General features: G+C 42.4%; 1 protein-coding gene across 6 annotated transcripts in view; it reads right to left on the reverse strand.

The window, feature by feature from the left end:
- Positions 1-5,946: 5,946 nt before the first annotated feature.
- LOC119173868 (solute carrier organic anion transporter family member 74D) overlaps positions 5,947-22,195 on the reverse strand; it is a 159,389-nt gene continuing 143,140 nt past the window's right edge. For 5 of the 6 annotated variants that reach the window (XM_075895459.1, XM_075895462.1, XM_075895461.1 and 2 more), the window contains 9 exons: positions 21,387-21,641; positions 20,881-20,970; positions 19,592-19,876; positions 15,575-15,757; positions 14,490-14,679; positions 13,588-13,735; positions 10,584-10,744; positions 7,563-7,627; positions 5,947-6,678 (listed from right to left, as the gene is read on the reverse strand). In XM_075895459.1, the coding sequence (XP_075751574.1) occupies positions 6,362-6,678; positions 7,563-7,627; positions 10,584-10,744; positions 13,588-13,735; positions 14,490-14,679; positions 15,575-15,757; positions 19,592-19,876; positions 20,881-20,970; positions 21,387-21,641 (1,694 nt within the window). In that variant the 3' untranslated portion in view covers positions 5,947-6,361. The remainder of the gene's footprint in view (positions 6,679-7,562; positions 7,628-10,583; positions 10,745-13,587; positions 13,736-14,489; positions 14,680-15,574; positions 15,758-19,591; positions 19,877-20,880; positions 20,971-21,386; positions 21,642-22,195) is intronic. The other variant, XM_037424651.2, reaches the window with a different exon arrangement.

The raw sequence follows: 22,195 nt of genomic DNA on the forward strand, positions 1-22,195 counted from the left end.
GTTATTGACCCTCTTGACGCAATGCTTTGATGATGATGCAATGCTTTTTTCCGGGGTTCCTTCCCGGAACAATTTGGCCGATCAGTTGCTTCTTCCGCCTTTCCCAGAAAGGGCAGCCAAGGAGTAGACACTTGAATCGCGGAGACACGACCTGTGCGGTTGGTCTGCTTCGCCGTCTCACTAAACAAGCCGGCCCGGAGGAATCGTTTGTAGAAGTTTAGGCTCACGGACCGTCTTCAAATCCCTTTGTCGCTCCCTGCCGCTGGACGCTGGTTCCGAGAGAACTGGGGTTCCAGGCGTGGGAGCGCTGCCCAGCTACGTATCTCAGCGACGGCATGGCGCCTACTGACGACGGTCATAACACGGCTCATAAAGCAGAAAAAAAAAACTATATATTCATTGAAGATATGGTTTCATTCGAAGTACGTGAACAATTTCTGGCGAATGTCTTTGGCGCTTTGAACACTGAGGGCCGTCGGGAACAACCTCGTAATTAATCTCAATGATGCATCGGAGAACCTTGTAAGCTCCGAAGTATCTCCGCTATAGTCTTTAGGAGAGGCCACGACGACGAATGGGTGTTCAGACTCGCGCTTTGTCACCCACGCATATACAGGTCCACAAAACAATAATTCAGAAAAATATTTTGCAATGCGTGGAGTGGAAGCGGCGAACTCTCCGCAGCGTTAACCACTCAACCACTAAACCGCGTTTTTCATTATAGTAAAGGCGAGCTATTAAGCCTATAACAACACACGCCATCTACCGCTGGCGGTACGCCGATCTCAGAATATCAGTGTGTTCTCTGCATATACCAGGGAGATGGTGCGAAGGGCGCGCTCGGTTCGTTGTGAATGCGTACTTTGCACTACGCACTGTGAACGCGTACTTTGCACTACTGGGCGTAGTCAACGCGCGCGGCCGCTTATCTTTTGATGGGAGCAGTTTGTACATGGTGTGCTTTCCCCGGAAAGATTGCGTTCAAGTGACACTTCACTCGTTCAAGGTCACTTCACTCGCTGCGCAGACCCCATTTGCGAAAGGAGCCCGCTGGTCACACACAAGTCGAAATTCTGACACTAATTAGTTCACACTCGTGGTGCGTGTATAACTGCGCGTATGTTTCACGTGTCCTTTGGGTATGAGCAGCGCGTTAAGTGTCGAGCTTTGAATTTTGTTAATTTGCGCCCATCCTGTGCGTGTTCCTTTCATGTGTCTTTTGTGCTTGAGTATAGCGCACTTTACGTATTATCAGCTTGCAGTTCCAGGTGTGAAGCTTGATACTTAGTTTCTTACATTTTCATAAACACACGACACAAGGTCACACAAGGAATAATTCTATCCAGCGTAATATTTAAGGTGTGCTCAGATTTGGGTGCACTTTAAAGAACCCCAGGTGGTCGAAATTTCCGGAGTTCTCCACTACGGCGTCTCTCATAATCATATGGTGGTTTTGGGACGTTAAACCCCACATATCAATCAATCGTAATATTTGAGAAAATTTTGTTGGTGTTTCAACAACATATAGGTTCCACGGTGATGAGAAATCATTACACGCACGATATCGGCTGAGCCAACATTTCATAAGGCATTGGATCTAGCGACATCGTTTCTTCAATGCCTTCACATCACTTGCAGCTTCAACATACCTTGAACCTGTCTTGTTTGGAACAAGAAAACACATTTCAGGAGCTAATGGATACACAAAAATTTGTAATTCCTCGCCATGTGATAGTCAGTGTCATCCATAAGGTTGGATATATGATTGTAATGAACATAGTATATATGAGGTTTTTGTTAGTGTGTGTGTGTGTGTGTGTGTGTGTGTGTGTGTGTGTGTGTGTGTGTGTGTGTGTGTGTGTGTGTGTGTGTGTGTGTGTGTGTGTGTGTGTGGTGTGTGTGTGTGTGTGTGTGTGTGTGTGTGTGTGTGTGTGTGTGTGTGTGTGTGTGTGTGTGTGTGTGTGTGTGTGTGTGTGTGTGTGTAGGCAGGTACTTGAAAAAAATTGCCATCACTTATGGTATCAAACAGCTTTTTAATGATCAACTGCCAACAAAAGACACAGATAGGTGGCAATAAAAGTCAATATGGTGCGTTTTATTTTTGTGTTCACATTTTTTGGCAAAAATGATCGATTTAACAATTTATCATCAAGAAATTTAGAGTATATTTGGTATAAAGAGCCAATGCTGCAGAACGAAAGGAAAAAGAAAACGATAACCAACATGCTGAAAAACGACTACATCAGAATAACCATGTTGAAAACTCCTAAAACACGTCAATGCTAATTGTCGTATACAGCACTATGAGCGTTAAAAAGAAATGGTGTGTATAAACAAAGCAATATGACACTTGTCACCTGAATGAACAATAAGACTATATTTTTTTGCTAAGCTTCACAAACTCTTCTTTCATGGAAAGTAGAACAGTCGTTTAACTCTCGATTCCATTTCTACTTTCTAACATTGATGCTTCTTTCTAATATTGATGCTTCTTGCAGAAATTTCTCGTTAGTTCATATGACTACCTTATCCCTTAGCCCGTTTGTTCCATATTCTGTTTTTTTTTTTACAAAAATAAGGTTTCCTTGAAGAGAGGCTCACAACAGCCTCGCAGTCAAGTTCACAGTAATTAGAGATGAATACAATGTGCCTAACACACATCTGCATATAATAGAAAATATAAACAAAAGTGAAAACATCACAAATCAGAATGCTTGAAGGCATGCATTAAGCAGGCACCAAGATCGGGCATTTAGAATACGATAAGCATTGCTTTCTGTCGTGTTAAAACCGCTTCCATGTGAACACTGCACAGCACTGACTGTTCAGCCCAATTCTTGATATTTTTTTAATGTCCCACGTTACATGCATTAAATTTTTACTAGCTGTAGGGCAGTGAAACTTGCTCTACTAAGCATGATAATGAAGCAAGTGCTTTGTCACAAAAAAAAAAAAAGCAAACAGCTTGTAAAACTGTACGTTGAATTCCAAGTGCATCTTCTGTAGGACAGATGTGACGATGCAGTTTTGTATGGTAAAAGTAGGTTAAATACTATAAAAAACGTACCTAAAAGAAGCATTCTATCAGCAGAACTGAAGAAAAAAATTTTTTTCCGCTGTTCACAGCGCGTGGCACGATTCATATTTTGTAAGCACGCGTTTCTTTGGTGAAAAATGTTCAACAGGCTTGCCAAAAAAGAATGCTCAATTTCTTTCTTGTGTAGACATCTCTTACACCACATGTTATAAAACTCTCTGTAACACATCGCCAGCAACAACTAACACTCATGCATACATACACATTTACAGACACACATACATATTTACAAAAGCGATCATTTTTTGATTTGTTAAAATAATTCATCGACAGCACCATTTTTTTTTTCTTCTGTAGACTTCTTGTGCAGAGGGAATGCTCACGACGAAGCACGCTGAGCAGCGGTAAAGTTCCACACATCAATATCCATACATGTGCGCATTGACAATGGGCAAACAGGGGGGCAATACCAAGAAACTGACATCACCCATACGTAAGCCCACATGTGTGTACAGTTATGTGTGCGTATAGTTACGTGTGCATATAGTTGTGTGTGTACAATTGTAACTCGCAGCACAGAAGAGAGAGACAGAATCTGATTCCGTTTTAAATGCTGCAATTGAAACGGTGTATGCTGCTGGAGCGCATTGTAGAATCTCGTTATAACACAACTGTATCCAACATTACATTATCTTCAATATGTTGGACATATAGGCCGCATTGGTCCAGATAAAACTTTTCAATGTCTTCTTACATTGTTATGTACTACTTCGCTATATCAAGATTCTACTGTACACAATTTTCATTTACCGGGATAGTGATAATCTTGATCCAGCAAGGGCTGTGGGTGTGATGTACGATTGATAACAACAGTCAAGTATAGCAGTGGCGGAGTTGGGTTTCAGCACCAGGTGGAATCAGTACAGCAATCAAGTACGGTAATTTTTCACTGCTATAAAGTTGCTAATAAATGCTAACCATCACTAAATAGCAACTCTGGCCATTACGCCAGAGTGACTGACTCAAGCCAGAATACGACTTGGAAATAGTTTTTTGGTGGTAGCATATCACTTGAAGCATAGGCTGAGGATGACACATCATTTTGCATTATTCAAGAAACAGCATCATTAGACAAGCAAAGCATATGCCGAGTTGTACAGTGCAGTACATGCTTGAAAGGAACACCTAGCTAGCATTGAAAACTACATACTAACTTGAACACGCTTTCGTAGTGAGAAAAAAAAAATAAAACGCATCAATGCTAACAGCCACAAGGTGAGGACTAGCTGTAATGCTTGCATGTTGTTATCCTGTGGTGATTGTTCGTTAAATTATGAGTGTTTTCAATAATGGAGAACCGTATTGTATTTTACAAAAGTGTGCCTCAAAGCAAACATATCGAGTGCGTAGGAAGCATGGCTGATGAGAAAATAAGCTACACCAACACAACTGTAACCATTCCGCGAACTTGCCCTCTCCAATCACATGATCGATTTACCAGTTACAATTACTGGTCAACTGCTAATGCTTTCGATAAGTTAATGCATTGTCCAGGAGTGCAGCGGTATAAAAAATGTAATATATGATAAAAAAGACTGCACCAGCTCCTAGTGGCACCAGAAACGCACTGGGACATTGTTTACAAACAGCTAAAAACAGGTGCCCCTAGTGTTATTTCTTCACTGGAAGCAGAATTAAGGCTTAAGTGAATTCAACACCTGTCTTCAGTAGGAAGAGTTTTACCTAGGGGAAATTAATTACTAACACATTAAATTTGTAGAGTGCATGCAAGCATTGAGAGGTAAGTGTAGAATTTTAGACATAACGTAGGCGAATGGTAACATGCTCATTCAGTGAGTTTCAGAGCTTAACAATAAAATCTGTCATATGGTTTCCATGTGCCATGTTTCATCATGTGCAAATTATGCCTATAAAAAAGCATAGCTTACAACTTCAGTCAATAATCTAAGCTCACGGTTACAACAGTAACAAGATTTCACACAAAATTTTTAAAGAGGCATCGGAAACACGGAGGAGTTTGCGCGCCATGTTACGTACGCTAATAAACCAATACAAGCTCCAAATGATGGAGCCTGTGATGGGTTACAAACTTGTCCCCATCTGATCAACAGCACTGCACCACACAGTTCGGATGGATTTCACCCAAAAGAAAAAGGAACACTACTTTGTCCAACAGGTCTCATATATTACTAAAGTCGTAATTGAGGGAAGGGGATGCAATATGCACAAATAGAGGGGGGGAGAAAAAGATCAGGGAACAAAGCTCTCCCATATAGTTGTGCATTTTCTTTCTCCAACAGCGTGCAAAGACGACAGTCCAGCGCTCGGCTTAATAATCAACACTCACCTCCAAGTGATTCAATATATACTAAAGTAAAACCATTTTCACTCTGCTTGCTTTCTTTCTCTTTCGCTCCAGTAACTAACTCAGCATATCAACAACTTTAGGATTAAAAAAAAATGAAGGTTAACAGCGATCTCGAAAACAACAAAGGCCATGGCGCACATTCGCAGAGCTGCCTTTCTCGGTACACTCCAGCAACAAGAACTCCCGCAGCTGCGGAAGCAAACACACGATGTGAACCACACAAGAAGAGTTGAGTTGTTCCTGTACAAAACAAATGCACACTCGATCGTCCAGCAACATTAAACAACATGAGTCCTCCTCTTCTCTTCCCAAGCCAGAACAACAAGTTGTGTCAAAGTCTGTAGCGGGAACAGCCCTGCGTTCGTTCAAGGAGTGATGAAACTTCGCGGTCTTTCAAAAGAGGTTGCAATTGTGCGTGCAGCAAATTGTCTAGAGTTACACGCCTTACCAATTTTGTGCGGCAACTGCACCTCTGTCATGAAGCAGTCACTTGCACGGTCAGCCTTGCTAACAGACAACTTGCACGTAGAGTTCGTGAAACTGACACTGCCAAACTAAGAAGGACGCGAACCACGTAAAGGCGGGGTGGGGTCACTTACATTTACAGCACTAGGCAAGACTGGCACTTTGGATGCACATTGTTTCTTGTCCCCAGGCGAAATACGTGGTTTCAGGCTGCCACATTTGCCACAGCAAGGCATTTGGATGGCCACAGCGCTTTTTTCAACCGATGGCCCTAGCAGAGCAGCGGAGACCGAACCATTGCTGCGCCAAGGATCTGGAGATACTTCGCGAGCGCTGCTCGAAACTGTTTCCACCGGAACAGGAGGAAGCAAAAACAAGATGGAAGAGTTGGAGGCTCAGCATAACCGCGGCATCACCTGTACAGACGCAAAAGCGCCAAATTCTCGTGGCAACAGAGGCAAGCGCATCCTTCACACACACGACTCGGTTTCAGCGTGCGCCGTTGGGACTTGCGGAGACGAGGAAGCCACGTCGTTTGCTGCCGCCACAACGGCGACGTCTTTGGCCTCTTCCTCTTCGTGGATGTGGATGGAGCTGGCCTTGTACCAAACGACAGCATCCACAAGGAACGCGACAAACATGATGACAGCAGTGACACCGTGGAACACCATACGAAACTTGGCCGGGTCGTAGACGCGGCATGCCCCAGGCTCCCCGCAGTTGTCCTCCCAGAAGAGGCAGGCAGAGTCGACGACTGCGCCGTAGATTATAGGACAAGGCACATTCCCTGCAGAATGTGCACATTAGTGAGTTAAAATTCAGTTCCATTGCTTCAAGTGAGGAAACCAAGATATCATTATGAAGCAAGCCATAGTAATGAAGCCAAGATATTGTTACGAAGTAGCCCGTAATAGGGCACTCCAGATAATTTTGAGCACCTGGGATCCTTGCATGCACAGCTCAACTTAACATCCTCAGACCCAAAAAGGTAACTCCAGGTCAGTTTATTTGAAACGTCTTTTAATTTGTTCTTGAGCGTACAAGAAAACGAAAAAAATATATTGTTTCAGACGAACAATGAAAAAAATTAATTGGTAAAATTTAAATATTATTGCAAAATAAATTTTATTATATATAATTTACCTTATTTACCAGCTAACAACTGCAATTTATAACCGAGATTATGCATAAATATTGATTGCAACTTCGTTGGAGACCGTTCCGCAGCGTTACTGGGCTAAAATAAACTACGGAAAATTTTATTTACTTGCTGCGAAGACAAAATAGTTGACATTTCTCGGAAACGCGATTTTTAAAGCAGCCGTGCACCACAGATGGTATACATGGAGTGCCTTGTTGCTGAGCCAAAGTAAAGTTATGCCTTCCACAAAAGACATTCAAGCTGAAGGTAAAAAAATATTTGCTTCAAAATTAACTGCACTTGCTCAAAGCAATGAGTCCAATTACTTTCACAGAGACAGAACAGGCTAAATATATGAGCACTTTCACAATTAACCCTCACTTAAACGCAGTGTCAAAGTTCGGGAGCTGAACACAAAAGACCGCAAGCTAAGCAGCGGAACATCGTCTCCACTAAGCTATCACGGTGGGCTTGCTCAGAGCTGGCAGGCAGAGAAAAAGCTGCTGATAAATCTTACGACAGCAACTTACCAAACAGTCCAATGGCAAACTGGATCAATCCCAATGCAAGGGCCTTGTCATGTGATTCTACACACCTAAAGAATGTTGAGTAATTAATCTCTGAGTTATGAGCATCAGATTGTTAAGGAATGAACATTAACAAGCTTGCAAATAATAGTCAATGCATAAAACAAATTATATCCTAATGGCACATACAACTGCACTCAAAGCTATCATTTCCAATAACGAGTAGAGAAAAAGCCCTTCACTGAATTTTTTTATTGTGGGAAGGTTTCCAATTACGCTATCACTGTGACCCAATGAATCAATCAATCACCCATCCATTCATCTGTTCATTCAACTATTTGTTCATTCATTTGTTCATGAATGCACATTGACTACTGTTATTCAGTACATGATATCTTTTTGTCAAAACTGCCTTTCTTAACAGATGTGCGGCGCATTATAGCGTGGCACTTTCTATTCGGTAGTAAATTAACAGAACGTGAAGTCCATAGCAAAACATTTCAAATATAAACCGATTCTGCATAAGCTAGCAGCGATTTTCCAATATCGAAGGAAAGCGCAAGCGGTGCTTTTCGAGCAAAAACGCTCACGGCAACATGTGAAGTAATAGCATTCAGCTCGACCACATTTCGCCACTGTCTCGGTTTGTGAACATTCCCCACCCTCCAAACAGAAAAAAAATATTGCATATTTGAAATCTGTTCGCAAATATAAACTTTGCAAGTCCCACTTCAATTAATGAAGAATTTGATAAAAAAAATTTGGGACTCATATCCACCTTAACATTAGCTGGATGTGAGCAGTCTTGGGTAGTAACTAATCACTAGTAAAGCATTACCAGTAACCACTTACTTTTTCGGTAACTTGAAACTGTAACTATTACTTATTAGAGTAACTTGTATCAGTAATTCAATAAAGTAGAATGCTGGGCCAGTTGGTACAACATAATGTGGAAATATATGTTCCTTCGGTAGCAATAAGTGAAAAAGAGGTGTCTTTTTTTGAGCTGTTGAAGTAGATAAACGTATACCTCCTTTTTTGGGGGAGAGAAGAGGGGGGGTGGAACCTTGAAGTGATAGTTGGTTGTGCCTGCGCATTTGTGTTCTCGTGCAATGAATGTTTTCTAATAAAAATTCAGTTGTAAGTGAGCGTCTTTCCTGTCAAGTGCTTTTTCTGCTACCTTGTGCCCTCATATATTTCCACATTTTGTATCTGTAACACTATTACTTTTTTACACATTAACTGTAACGAAAAAAAAAGCGTTCGAGTAACTCATGCTTTTATGAAAATTCTACAACAGAAACACTCGTTAAAGACCGATGGTAAACGCTTTTCAATTTTCCTAAATTTCTTTTTTGCAATATCCTCTCTACCTTCCTACTTACCACAATAGCATTGCCCTAGCATTTAGGAGAAATAGCCGCAAAGGGATATATCTTCTATGCAAAAGACCATGTCCCATCTTTTGCAAACTCCATGTCGTGAATCTATTATGTTGTAGCTGAACAGCATGCCGAGTTCACGACAATTTGGGGGGGGGGGGGGAGAGAAGGGGGCATATATCCTTTTTGTAACTTGAGCTTCACACTGTCTTCTTTGTGCACGTGTCGGTGGAGTATTCTTTCGTCCAAGGCCCCGAGCTTATCGTGTTTGACAGGTGGCGAAAAAACAGCCACACAAAGCGGCTGAAAAAGCCAGAAGGCTTTGAACTATTGAATCGGCTTTTGAAAACCTTTTTGTAATTGATTGCCAATGGTCTACTTCGACTTCACACAACAATTATTAACAAAATAGCAGACGTGTGCCAAGTATAAACTGGCTACAAGTAAAAAAAAACAGGAAAAGGTAAGCGGACGTTCATTTGACACGCATGTTCTTGCAAACATTCGGTAGGGGGCCGCTATTGCTATTGAAAGCCAGAGCATTGTGGGGCAAAAATCACGTTTCCAGAAGTCCCCCCAACCCCCTTGCTGTCCTTCGTGGGGCAGTGTCGTCGCATTGTTTAGGGCAAAGTTATTGCCTGTCAAGCAACGACCGGTCTGGAGGCGCGCACTTGCTTGACACCGGCCGTGGTCAAGTAATGTTAAAAAACCTTCGTCTCAGAATGTGTTACAGGGTTGATTACAGCAACTAATTCTTGCCTGCCTGTTTCACTGATGTAATTAAAACACTTTGCCATCCCCGCATCGTAAATGTAGATGATCTCGCCCTGATCGTCTGCAGGTGTGCGTTCTTCGGGTTTCGCAAAACGTGTCCCATCTCTCTGAACAGGGTCTGATACACTTCGAAGAACACATGGGAATGGACGGCAATGATCCATGAATGTCGTCATCACCCCTGATGCAGTACCCGTACCGCTTAGTGCGTTTTTATTACATAAATTGATCATGCGTTGCATAATAAATTACTTATTTTATACAGTAACAGAAAAGTAACAACTTTACTTTTTCACAGTAACTGTAACTGGGTTACTTTTTGGCTTAGGTAGCTGTAACTGAAACACTGCTACATTTTATTGGCAACGTGCCCATGACTGGGTGTGAGGCATGACCGAGAATGTGCAGCTCGTCGAATTGCCGTTTGAGATTGGGGGAGCTAAAGTGTCTCCTACGTGCTGTGCTTGAACTCATATCCCATTGACAGCCAGCAGGTGCGCAAGCAGTTAGCTGAAGTGCCACTTGATTGCTGACAATAAGAAAACTCTACCATTGCCAAACCTGCATGCAGTCTTGCAAAGATTGGCTTGGTGGTCGCTCATATAGCATATATATTGACTATGGCTTACGCCAAATTTCACTTATATGGCCTTTGATAGCTAGCGCAGAAAAAAAAAATGTGCGGAGCATGTTTTAAAAGTGCGAAAAAGAAGGCGCTGTAGCAAGCCAATCATGAGACATCCGAGGCAGTGACTGTGACAAATGCATCAAGAGATGGACAAGCCCTCAAAACCACTGTAAATCTCTCTACATTCACTATGTTCACAGGCTATGAAAAAATAGTATGCAGCTTTCATTTTTTTCTCACCTAAGAGTCAGCAGCATGGACCCAACTTCGGACGTTGAGTGTATGAGTACGAAAACTGAGAAGATGACAATGTACCAAGTAAGGGTGTTGCATTCGAGAGAGCAGAACCCATTCACAATTGTTTCGTTGGTTCCTGTGCAATGGCAGTCGCTAAATGTTGGCTGTAACAGAAAAAAAAAAAACATAATTGAAATCTTGGTAGGCCTTAAAAATAAAAAGTGCATGGATGTTGCTACTATTTTTCTCGAGCGAAAGAAGGGCAGTTTTTTTTTTTTGAGGAGCTAGTTTCTTTTTTTTTTGCTTGGACACAGCCAAATTAATCCAACTGACAATAGTTAAGCGAGGAAAAGCATAGAGGACATTAATCGTCTTTAAAAGGGCCCTGCCACTGTTTCTCAGCATGGTCAGAAAACGGTGTCGATTGGTAGCCGGGGCTCTTAAGAATATGCGAGCCAGTCAAACATTGTAGCACAACACGTGGCCTGGAAATTACAGTTAAGTCTTGAAGTTACCTAAATATCGTTCCCCTTTTTGGCTATAAGTGATGACGCATAACAAATCTCGTTTACTTCATTCATACTCAGTGGTTTGTCAACATTTTTGCGACAGTCGATTCGCGAGGCAACGAAATCCTTTAAAGCCAATTGACCGTTACTTGAAAAAGTGGGCCCCCTTTAACTGCAGCACAGCAATGATGACGTGATTTGAAATTATGTTAAAGTGGACAAAAAATCAGCTGTGCCCACAGCCTTCAATCAGCGGTCGTGTATTCGGAGCTCACAAACAAAACGAGTCATTACTCGTCGACTTTCACTTCAAGTAAGGTGTTTATTACTACACTACAGCTAAAGACAACAATTAACAATCCCTGTACTTTCCTTGAAGGTTTGATTTAATTGTTTGTGTTGACTGAAGTTCTAAACACAAGCAAGTTTGCTTCATCTGACACAGTGATCTGCCAGCAGCTGTTAGTACATGGTGTGGTTGGGGAATTAGCTCCTTGAGTATTGGAAGTAACCAGCATAGCACAGAATAACTTCATGAGCTGCTTGGTGTTTGCTATAGGACACAATTTTTTTGTAGTTAAAGTGTCCAGAAAAATGTAAGAGCTGCTACTGACAGCCAGCTCTATTTTCTTTTCTGAATGATCGCACTGTAAAATACATTGCTTTGTGGATAGTGCAGGCTAGAATGCATATGCAGCCAACCACTGAAACAGTATGTAACGTGTCATAAAAAAGGGGAGAGAGTACGTCACGACAATTACCTGTGCATAGATTGCGTTCAGTCTGATTTCTGATGTGGGTTTACACGATTTCTGACGATTTCTGACGGTGGGTTTACACCAAAAATTTTTCACCCATTGCAACTAAACGTAAGTACATGGCAGTTTTTTTTCACTCCATCACAAATGAAGGGTGACCACTATATGAGCAAGGAATCGAACCCACACCCCCTGCACCCTAGCCACAATGGTGGGAAATTTATGATGTGTCTCCACGGTTCTCTGCAGTTAACAATCAAGCTCTTTTCAGTCTAAGTGAAAAAAAAAAAAAAAAAAAACCAGATGTGTGCTACACTGAAGGAAGGAGATCAATTCGTTGCGTGACACTTATCCTTGCGCTGTCATCTACCGTACTTACATAATTGTAGGTCGACCAATTTTGTATTCATTTGAAATTTATAAAGTTGGAGGGGTCGTCCTAGAATCTAAAGCTAGTTTCGGGTGTAAAGCCTTTCTAAATAAGATTCTACGTATCACAGAAAAGCTAGCTTTCCTGTGCAGCTGCACTGCCTTGACACCACTTTCAATTTCATTTTCTTTGGAGACATTGTGAATAACTAATTTTTTAATGAGGTATGCTCTCGCCCATCCCCCTTTTCTTATTTTTTTTTTTCACCATATGATTTTTGCGGGATCGACTTACATTTGTGTAAACTTCCAATCGTTTGAATACGGCAGTTTTTTCTAGAATGCACGAACCAGCACAAGTTAACACCTAATTGCCATCATGCAGAGTGTGATTAGAGGTGTTCAACAAATGCGCCATTTCTGCTGCTTTTTTTTTTTTCCTGGTTTGCTGCTGAAACTCGTAGCTTTAGAAGCACTGAACTAAGTTGTCAAGAAAAGTGGCATACTCTAGTAGCCCTGAAAAAATGCACGTGAAATACAATGTGCCGACAGGTGCAGTGACGTCAATGAGGTAAAATTACAAGGAGGGGGAGGATGGTGGGCATGTTGCTTTTATTTCAGATTGCGCTTTGGAAAAAAAAGACGGAGCGTGGGTTCACACACCACATGACTGTATTGTGGTATTGAGTCTCCCCGGAAAGCAGTCAAATTGCATATCAATACAGACAAATTCAATACAGACATATGCTTGAATTCACGAACCCACCTTATCCACATCTTATCGTTTTCTTAAGTTCCTGTACATCTGTTACAGGGGCACTAAAACGGTAGCAGTGTGAACGGCAATTACAAGATTGGTTGCACATTAAAGAACCTCAGGTGGTCAAGATTTTCGGAGCCCTCCAATATGGCATCTCTCATAATCATATGGCGGTATTGGGACGTTAAACCCCTCATATGTATCAACAAGATTGGTTTGTCTGTACCGGAACAATTTGTTTGCCAGACATCCTAAAAGCACAAATCCAATCAGGAAGATATGAGATAAGAATAAAGTTAGTCTGTATGCCTTAGTGTCTTGAACACAGCTACTACTACAAAATGAACAGATGTGAAAAAGAAATAGGTTAGTACAAAAACTTTCTGCACAGTATGACTAATGACTACTTAAGAGATCAAAATATGCACTTTACAAGCATAGGCATCAGGCTATGTGATGCTTCAAACACAAATTTCACAGAAAGAACACTCACAAAAGGTCCCCCCTCCAAGCCCGGAACACAAGGGGGGTCGTGATGTCCCTGATCCCAAACGATTCATGCCACTGAACAAATTTATGGCACTGGCATAGAAAGAAGCTAGACAGCGCACCTGCTGATTGCTGCCGGAGACTTGTGAGCAGCCAGCCAAACACGGAGACAAGTAGGTCACACTATCATGGCACACTGGAGAAAAAAGCCCCGACTTGCACTCGCACAAGGTGCTGTTGCATGCTGGAGGTAGAAAATCTACGTCCCTGCTGCAAAAAACAAAATAAAGAAAACATTGGTTTTTCAACGTGAATTTGATTCTATCTCATTCGGTTCAGTCTGTGGGGCTCAATGACTAAATTAGGCATGGCGGTCCACACAGACAGTTGCTGTTTGTGAACAAGATTCCAAGTACACCTTAACCACCTGTAATCCTTTATCACGGAGCCACAAAATAGGATAAACGGATGCTTACTAATGATCAAGTAAACCTGTAGGACCAATAAAACTCCAGAAACAATATACCCAACCAGAGTTAATAATAGAATGTGAGAGTGGTTTCCCTACCTGACATTTTTGCTAGTAAAGTACAGAAGTAACATACGAGAAAACCTTGGCCGTGCTGGCATATCGTTAATTCAAAATGCTATCATGTGAAAACAAAGACGAGAGGACACATTCTCATTTTATGTCTGTGTTCAATTGATTCATGCCATAGAATTGCGGTGGACACTAACACAGGAAAGGGGAGGATAAGCAGAGATTCGGATAGGATAAGAGAACTGCGGTTCAATGTGAAACCTTCACCAAGGCTTAAACGTGTTCTGTCTGGCCCTATCTAGGTCAACCTAATTAAAGACGCCTGGGGTGCGGCGTCACCGGTAACACACTCCCTCACCAGCGAAGGATTGACCACCCTGGTGCAGTATCTGGCCACTACCTCCCACATGCATACGTCAATCGGGAGAGGCCTTTGTCCTGCAGCCAGATATATAAATCTTGTCTTCAGAACTGTGGACTTACTGTTCAGAATTGAGGCCGACGTAGTCTCCAAGAGGGCAGCCCACCCACATAAGGATGACCATGCCGATGGAGTACGCCAGGGCAGTGAATGCTATCCATTTGGCAACAAAGCGGGCGTTCGGCTTGTACTTGCGCATGAACGTCCCACTGGCGAAAATGCCCACACCCATGACGAGAATACCAGCAAACCCTGCAATGACGGGAAAGGCAAGAGCAACTACGTTGAAGGACCGGGCGTGCAAACACGGGCACAGTTATGGTCGAGACACCACAAACACAGGTGCTTGCGGCGTCATGACCTCTCTCTTGTGTCCGTGTTTGCACGCCCAGTCTTTTGCGATGAATTTGCACCAACTACCCCAGCTTTGTTATTCTAAATGAAAAAGAAACACTTGAATATTTGAATCACTTATTTTTTGACCCAACAGGAAATTAGAAGCTTGTTGTCACAGCTTGCCACAAAATTTCACATACACTAGCTGCCTAGAGTGCAAAACAACCTAAACCAATCTAGTATGTCGTGCAATCAGCACTTGACATACTAAGCTGGTTAGTGTTTTTGTGTAGCTCTGATGCACTTAATCTAAAAATCAGCAATGTACAATGGTCACATGTATAACTTTCCAGGATAATGTTTCGTGCACATCATATCTCAATGTAACAAATGTGAATTACAGGATGTATAAAAATACATACAAAGTTTGTTATTACGTAACAAAACGACTTGGCTACTCAACAGCCGATCAGTGATGGTGGCAGGGGGTCGTCCGTAGCAGCAGCAGCCCGCCCCCCTCCACCCTACCACTACCACAATTTACGACTGGCCCTTCTTCCTTCCCCACCTTCTAAGAGTGCCCAAAAGGGGACTTAATTGAGCTAGGCCATATGTCCTTTCCCACCCTCCTTCTCCCTCTACGCTTGTTATGGGTTCACGTACAGGATAATGAACAGCCTCAAGGAAAAAAAATGAAAGGTACTAGTGCCTGACGAGTTGAATTTGTGATTTGCGGTTCTCCGCAAATATGTGCTCGCTTGGAACTAACCAACACAACGTGCAGTCAGCCAGGTTTCAGAAATTGACTCACCCGTGATCATGTTGGCCTTGGTCTCGGTAAGCCGAAACTGGCTTTCCAAGTACTTCGGGAGAAAAGTGTAGAGGCCGGCGATTGGCAAGATGTGAAGGACGCTGCTGGCCGTGCGGTACAGCAGAATCTCGTTCTTCAGGAGGCGCCGAATGGCTGTGGGGAAGTCTGAAAGAGAAAGAGCACCTATAGAAAGCTATAAGTAGCAGCCGGGCAAAGCAAGGTGTATAGAAAAGCAAGCATGCAGCGTAAAGCAGAAGTAGCAAAGCACACACAAACACACATTTCCCATTCACATGCACAGATACTAGCGTTAAAGCAAACGTCGTCCAATGCCTCTGCGAGCAGTTGAATGCCGCTGTTACAGTTTTCCGTATTGCGTAGCATGTTTCGAGCATCGTATATAGTACAGCCTATGGCGCAAAATGGGAACCGTAAGAAAAATTGTACCTGTCAGTCAGCCTCATCATTCATTCTGAGTGGCGGTATTTGTTTATGCTTAATGCACAACTATAAGCAGTCATAAAACTTTTTGAAACATGGAATAGCCAAAAAGTTAAAATTGCAAACATGTTCCAAAAACCGAGTGAGTTCATGATTAATAGATGTGCTCCGACACAAGGAGAGCTGCCCTCTATGTCCTGTTGTGTCCTTCATTGGATCACCAACATATAACTTGTCGGAGTTCTTTGCCAAGACCGTTAACCGAGAACAGCAGCAGGTCAGTCAAAAACTATGGAATTTGCAACTGTTTTGCGTATGTAGCAGCTCAGTGATAATGATGTCATGGTTTGTTTTGATATTGCTTCCCTGTTTACAAATGTCCCTGTTGTCCTGGCCATTTAGGTTGTGGAGGCCCGTTTGAAAGAGGACAGGAATTTGCAAAGTTGCACGTCGGTGGAGGAGGCTGCCCCATGCCCCCTGCAATTCCAGTTTCAGTCACCATGGCCAACTTAGTGAAAGAGCGTGTCGAAACGTGTGCGCTGGAGGCTCTATCTATTCAGTTAAAACTGCACCGTAGATTCGTTGATAACACTTTTGTCATCCTGAAGAGGAAAAATCTGGTTGCTTTCCATGAGGCACTGAACAGCGTACAGCTGCCATTAGGTTTACTTATGAAGTAGAGAAGAACAGTGCCTTGCCATTTTCGGATATATACTTGTGATGGAGGGGTGGAAACAAGCGTACCGAACAAAAAAAAAAACAAACATGCAGCATGGCGTCATGCTATTTGCATTGTGTGATACCTGCTTTCGCCTTTGCTATACTAAAACACTTTATTACCTGTATTACATGGCTCCTTTCCCAACAGGCCAGTTTTCTGTGGTAGAATACTGGGCTGGCATGCAGGGAAGCTGGGTTCGAATCCTATTGTGTCCTTAGTGCTTTTTATTTACCGAGTTTTTTTCTCATTTCATGCAATAGTGGTTACTGACACCAGCAATGGCAGTGGACAACTTTTGCAGTAACAATGCGATACCAGGGATTTCTTGTAATTCAGCTCGCATCACCCAACCGAGCACAAACAGTCCATTGTGAGGACTTTCTGATCAGCACTTGCGGCGACATGAGATGGAAAATGTGGTTGGTGCCTTAGAACAAATGCATTTGTCGAGGACGCTTATCAACGACACCCTGAAACGCATGCGAAGAAGAACGAGGAGTGTGCCACAAAAAAACACAACATCCAATGTTTGCATTCCTTACGTTCAGAGTGTATCGGACTCTGTTTGGACAGCACTCGATCTGCTGGGCATTAAAACTGTTTTTAGGCTTCACTGTACCTTGGGAAACGTGTTTACCAAGCCTAAAGATAGCACCCCTGTGAACGATCAAAGCGGGGTCGCTTACAAAGTACCGTGTGGGAACTGCGACACTACATATATAGCCAAAACACGCAGGAAGCGGTCAACGAGGCTCAAAGAGCACAAAGGGGACATGACCGAAACCACCCACGCCACTCATTTGAAGACAGCTCGATGAGCACTGCTGGAACACAGAGCATGCCATTCGAATTCAGTAATGTGAAGACGCTCGAGAACGATGATGGGGCAAGAGAAAGCTTCTCGAGTCGTGGCTCATTCACAAGTCCACATGCAACAACAACTGCGGCCCCCAACTACATGTGTACAGAGACGCAAGAGACTAGACATAGACTGGGTGACTTTCGCTCGTTTGGAGCCAGTGCTAACTGAGGATGCCACCTGCATAGGTGGAGAAACGTCTCTGAAGTTCTTGTTACATTTTGTTGTGTTAGGTCGGAGCACATCTTTTAATCAAGTTAAAATTGCTCGAAACTTTTCTGCAGCCTCAAATTCATTTCACAGACAGAGGAATAGACATCAGCGATAGATGTAAAGCTATACATAAAATATTTACCATAGATTTCAATTCACTAAGTATTTCTGGCGCTTCACGTGACAAAGCCAAGAAATGATTATGAGGCCCACTGTGGTAAAGAACCCAAGATTAATTCTGAGAATGCGTTGTTGCTTAACATGCATTTTCATTTAAGTATACGAGTATTATAAGTTTCAATTCTAGATTGGATGATTGCAGTGCGACAACAGCTCTATTTTACACCAGTTCACCTCTCTCGAAGCATCAAGAGTTTAGGGGTACAGCTATCCCGCAAAACAGTAAAGTGTGTTTACTGTGGGCTACACATTTCTTTTTTATTCGGATGACTACCCGCAGCGTCATTTTAGGCATTACTGCGGGGGCTACAGTGCCTCATGGAATGAATCTGCAGTGTTGTGGCCAACTAAATCAGCTGGTAACATATTCCATTAGACATTACAGCACATTAGCAAATGCATGCTGTAATGTGCAAATATAAAGCGCTACAGTTGTACCCCTTTATAACAGACACTGATGTAGGAGACAAATGGGTATAACAGACACCAGTGAGCCTCTATAAAAACAGGTGTTGATAAGAAAGTGCATACACGGTACCCTGGTTATAAGAGACACTTCATATAAAAGGCAAGAATTGACTCTTATAAATCGGCTCAAGTGTAGTATAAAAAAAGCGACATCGAACACTAACAGTCAAGACACTCATACCATAAGTTCCAGCACTACAAGAAAAGGAAACTTAAAGCATGGTTAAGAAAAGTATGATGGTGACTGCAAATACGGAATGCGTGTTTTTGCATTTTGCCCCTGTTATAATGGGCCCACTGTGGCCAGGAATAAAACTTGCATACTCATGCTTGGCTGCTAAGCCGCTAAGTCACTCTAGTTGGCTGGTGATAAGTTTCCAAAAAAGCGTACGAATTTCACTTCGGACAAGCCATAATCATATGGGAACATAGAAATCCAATAACATGTCAGCATAGTATGCTTAATTAGTTTGACAGAACATTGTAAGGAAAGAATGTCAGAGCTGACTAAGCGGATTTAGAGCCCAGCATTAGCATAAATGACTGGTATACACCACGAAAAATCAAGCAGGCTAGTCATCTTGTAATGTGCTGCTAGAAATGAAAAGGGCCAAAGCAAACGAAATACAACACAGAACGATGAGCAATCTAACAACTTGATTTATTTCGAGCATGCAAAGATTTATGTATAGGCTTGAACATGAAAAAAGTAACACGGTAAAACGAAAGCAAATTCTGAAAGCAAAAGCAGTAGATTATAGTCAGAGAAGGTCAAAGTCCACAAGCACTTCAAACAAATGTTTGTTATTCATATCAGCATCAGAGACAAACAAGTGTCATGCGCTATGCATAACACATGACACATGTTGGCGGTGTTTTTCTTTTTTCACTTGGAGGCTGATATGACTTCTTTGAATACTGTCCACCATTTTTTTATTTCTGATTTTCTATTTCACTGTCATGTTCCTACTTCCTTATTTCAGCCCGTACACAGGTCTTTTCATTGTCCCAATAAAGTAAATTGTTAGTTGTCTTTCGTTTTCTTCACTCCTAGTCATTTCTAGCAGCTCATTACAAAATGAAGTTGTAGCAACGAACAGCCGTTGCAGCCTTATTAAGTGGAGACAGTAGGCACCTCTGAGCGTCGGCTTGTCTTTGAGGGCCTTTTTGGCCCCGGACGGCGATGCTGGCGGCGAGCTGATGAGTGGCACCTTCTGCTGGAGCTGGTGCTTGGGGCAGATGGCACCGTTGCGGTCCAGGGCGGGCCGTGGCACCCGTTGCGAGGACCGCCGCTGTGGCAGGTTGCGCGGGAACGCCATCATGGGCAGAGCCGTAACGATGAGTGCCGCGCCCACGATGAACACGCCAAGCCACCAAGCGCCCACCCAATGCGGGTTGCCGGGAGACAGGTTTGACGTCTCTGCAGGATTACAAATGAAATGTCCGAACACAGTGTTGATTATACGTAGCGCTATGCGTTTCCCGATAAATTAGAAAATATTTGATAAGCACTCCTTTTCGATGATATCAACTTTACATTAAATCAACAGTATCTTCTACACTACATCTATCGACACATTAACACAGCACTTGTGCATGGAGTTGGAGATGTAAACATATCTAGGGCCCCTTGTAGTGCGAGACAACATTTTTGATGTATGGTATACTATTGGCAGAACTAGAGCACAACAGGCAACATCACATGCAGGAATGTAATGGTCAGAGTAATGGCGCCGACGACAGGGGAACTCGCACACTCGGTGCGCTCAAGTATGCGAACTTATTTTAGCAGCTATCTCCACTCAATTCAGGTGATTTAATTTATGCAAGTACTATATTTTGCTTTTAGAATGGTGCTGTTTTCTCTCATGGTGAAGAAGTTTTCTCAGAAGTTTTCTCTCATTGTGAAGAAGTATTTATGTCAAGTACACTGGGCACTAGGACGTAACTGGTGCTCATTGTGCTAAACATAGGCAGAACAAGAAAATCTAGTAGGGAGCATCACGTGACAATCTTGAAGCCCATCCATAAAAAATAAAGGAGCATGCTGGAAATTCTGACAGGACCAAAACCAACATTTTTTTTTCAGGTAAGAGAGGAGAATGTATGCCTTTCCCAAATAAACATCAGTGTCCAGTATACTGCATATAGTTGTTCCTTGCACGTACCGTTTCTTCTATTTTTTTTTCCCCATGCCTTTCAAAAGGCTTTCCACTATATAAGAACATCAAAAATTTTTTTTCCACCCTACAAAAAATTTGAGTCCGAAAGGGATATTGAGCTCTAGTTGAAACTCAATGAACAAGCAACTTTTGAGTGAACATTTCTTCAAAGGCTAGCTCATTGTATTTACAGACATCAATAAATTAGATTCGATCCAAGTTCAGTCCCACATGTGCCAGTACCGCTGAAACATTAACTCACCAAATGGAAAGTTGACATAGACGCTCGTACAATAAGAGCCAAGAAGGAAGCCGAACACAGGACCAAATATCCTGACACCTATCGTGATACCTGTACGAAAAAAAAAAATGACAAAGTCATTTGGAAATTACACAGACAGACTCAGAACAGTTACATTCAAGTCACAGAAAAATTTATTTGTTGAGAAACAGGATAATCAACCCTTCATTAAGTAAATCATATCAATCCGCAGCAGGCTACATAACTGTTGTTGAACCAAACAAATAATGCTCGTGCATATTTATTTGTATTTAGCTACCAACAAATAACAATTGTAAGTGAGCAAGTAGAAAGGGCAAGTTACTGCTATGACGATGATTAGCAAGTACATTAATTCAGATTTGATTATAACGCACTTTTTGTGTGCATATATTCTTCACTTCTACAACTATATAACTACAGTCCTTAATATAATATAATACAACAGACAAATGATGCAATAATGCAGGCTGTGGATCCACTCTCACCGAAATAGAGCGGAGACTCTCGGTTGGCGACATTATCATCAATGTATGGTATGCCGAGCGTGTAGACGGCTGTGGCACCAATGCCGATGAAGAGCAGGCTGATGAAGAACACGGAAAGCACCACATGCGTGATGCGATTCTGGGTGAGCGGCCGCGTTGAGACGTCACAAATGGGAGCTGTCTGTCTCAACGCGTCTGCCACCGGGCCACCAGCTCCCTCACCATCATTCAAGAGGTTGGATGTTGTCGCCAACACTGCAAATGGAGAAAGTAGTCGCACACTGTATGCAGCTATGAAGTGGTATCAAAGAACATGAAGAAAAAAAAAATTAGCCAATTTCACACTGCTAAAACCGTTTGTTGCAACAAAGCCGTTGTCCCTTCTGTCAGGCATAACATTTTGCCTCTTCTAAGTTTCAACGAAGTGCTTACTAAGGCTTCATTTGTTATTTCCTTGTTGTTCTGGTTTAGCCAAATCGATCCCACGCGATGACAGGCCCATTCCACGCACCCACCTATATTACTATCAATGCTACACAGGAATACAATCAGTGCTATCATTGTATTAATTTTGTTCTATTTATTTCTTTGTTCACTTCCCCTCAAGGTCATACAATGGCAACAACACAGATTCGACTATAGAAAGCTTGCTTTTTTCATATTGATAATTCAATTACTGCAAACAACAGTGCCGAACTTGCAATAAACGAACTAGAATGGCTGACCTTTATTTCTTTGCTATGCCGTGTTAATGCTATCCACACACTGGAGTCCTGCAACATGCATGAAATATTTTACATTGCTTTTAG

The sequence above is a fragment of the Rhipicephalus microplus genome, chromosome 5 (genome assembly GCF_043290135.1).
Source record: "Rhipicephalus microplus isolate Deutch F79 chromosome 5, USDA_Rmic, whole genome shotgun sequence".
NCBI classification, from domain to species: Eukaryota; Metazoa; Arthropoda; class Arachnida; order Ixodida; family Ixodidae; genus Rhipicephalus; species Rhipicephalus microplus.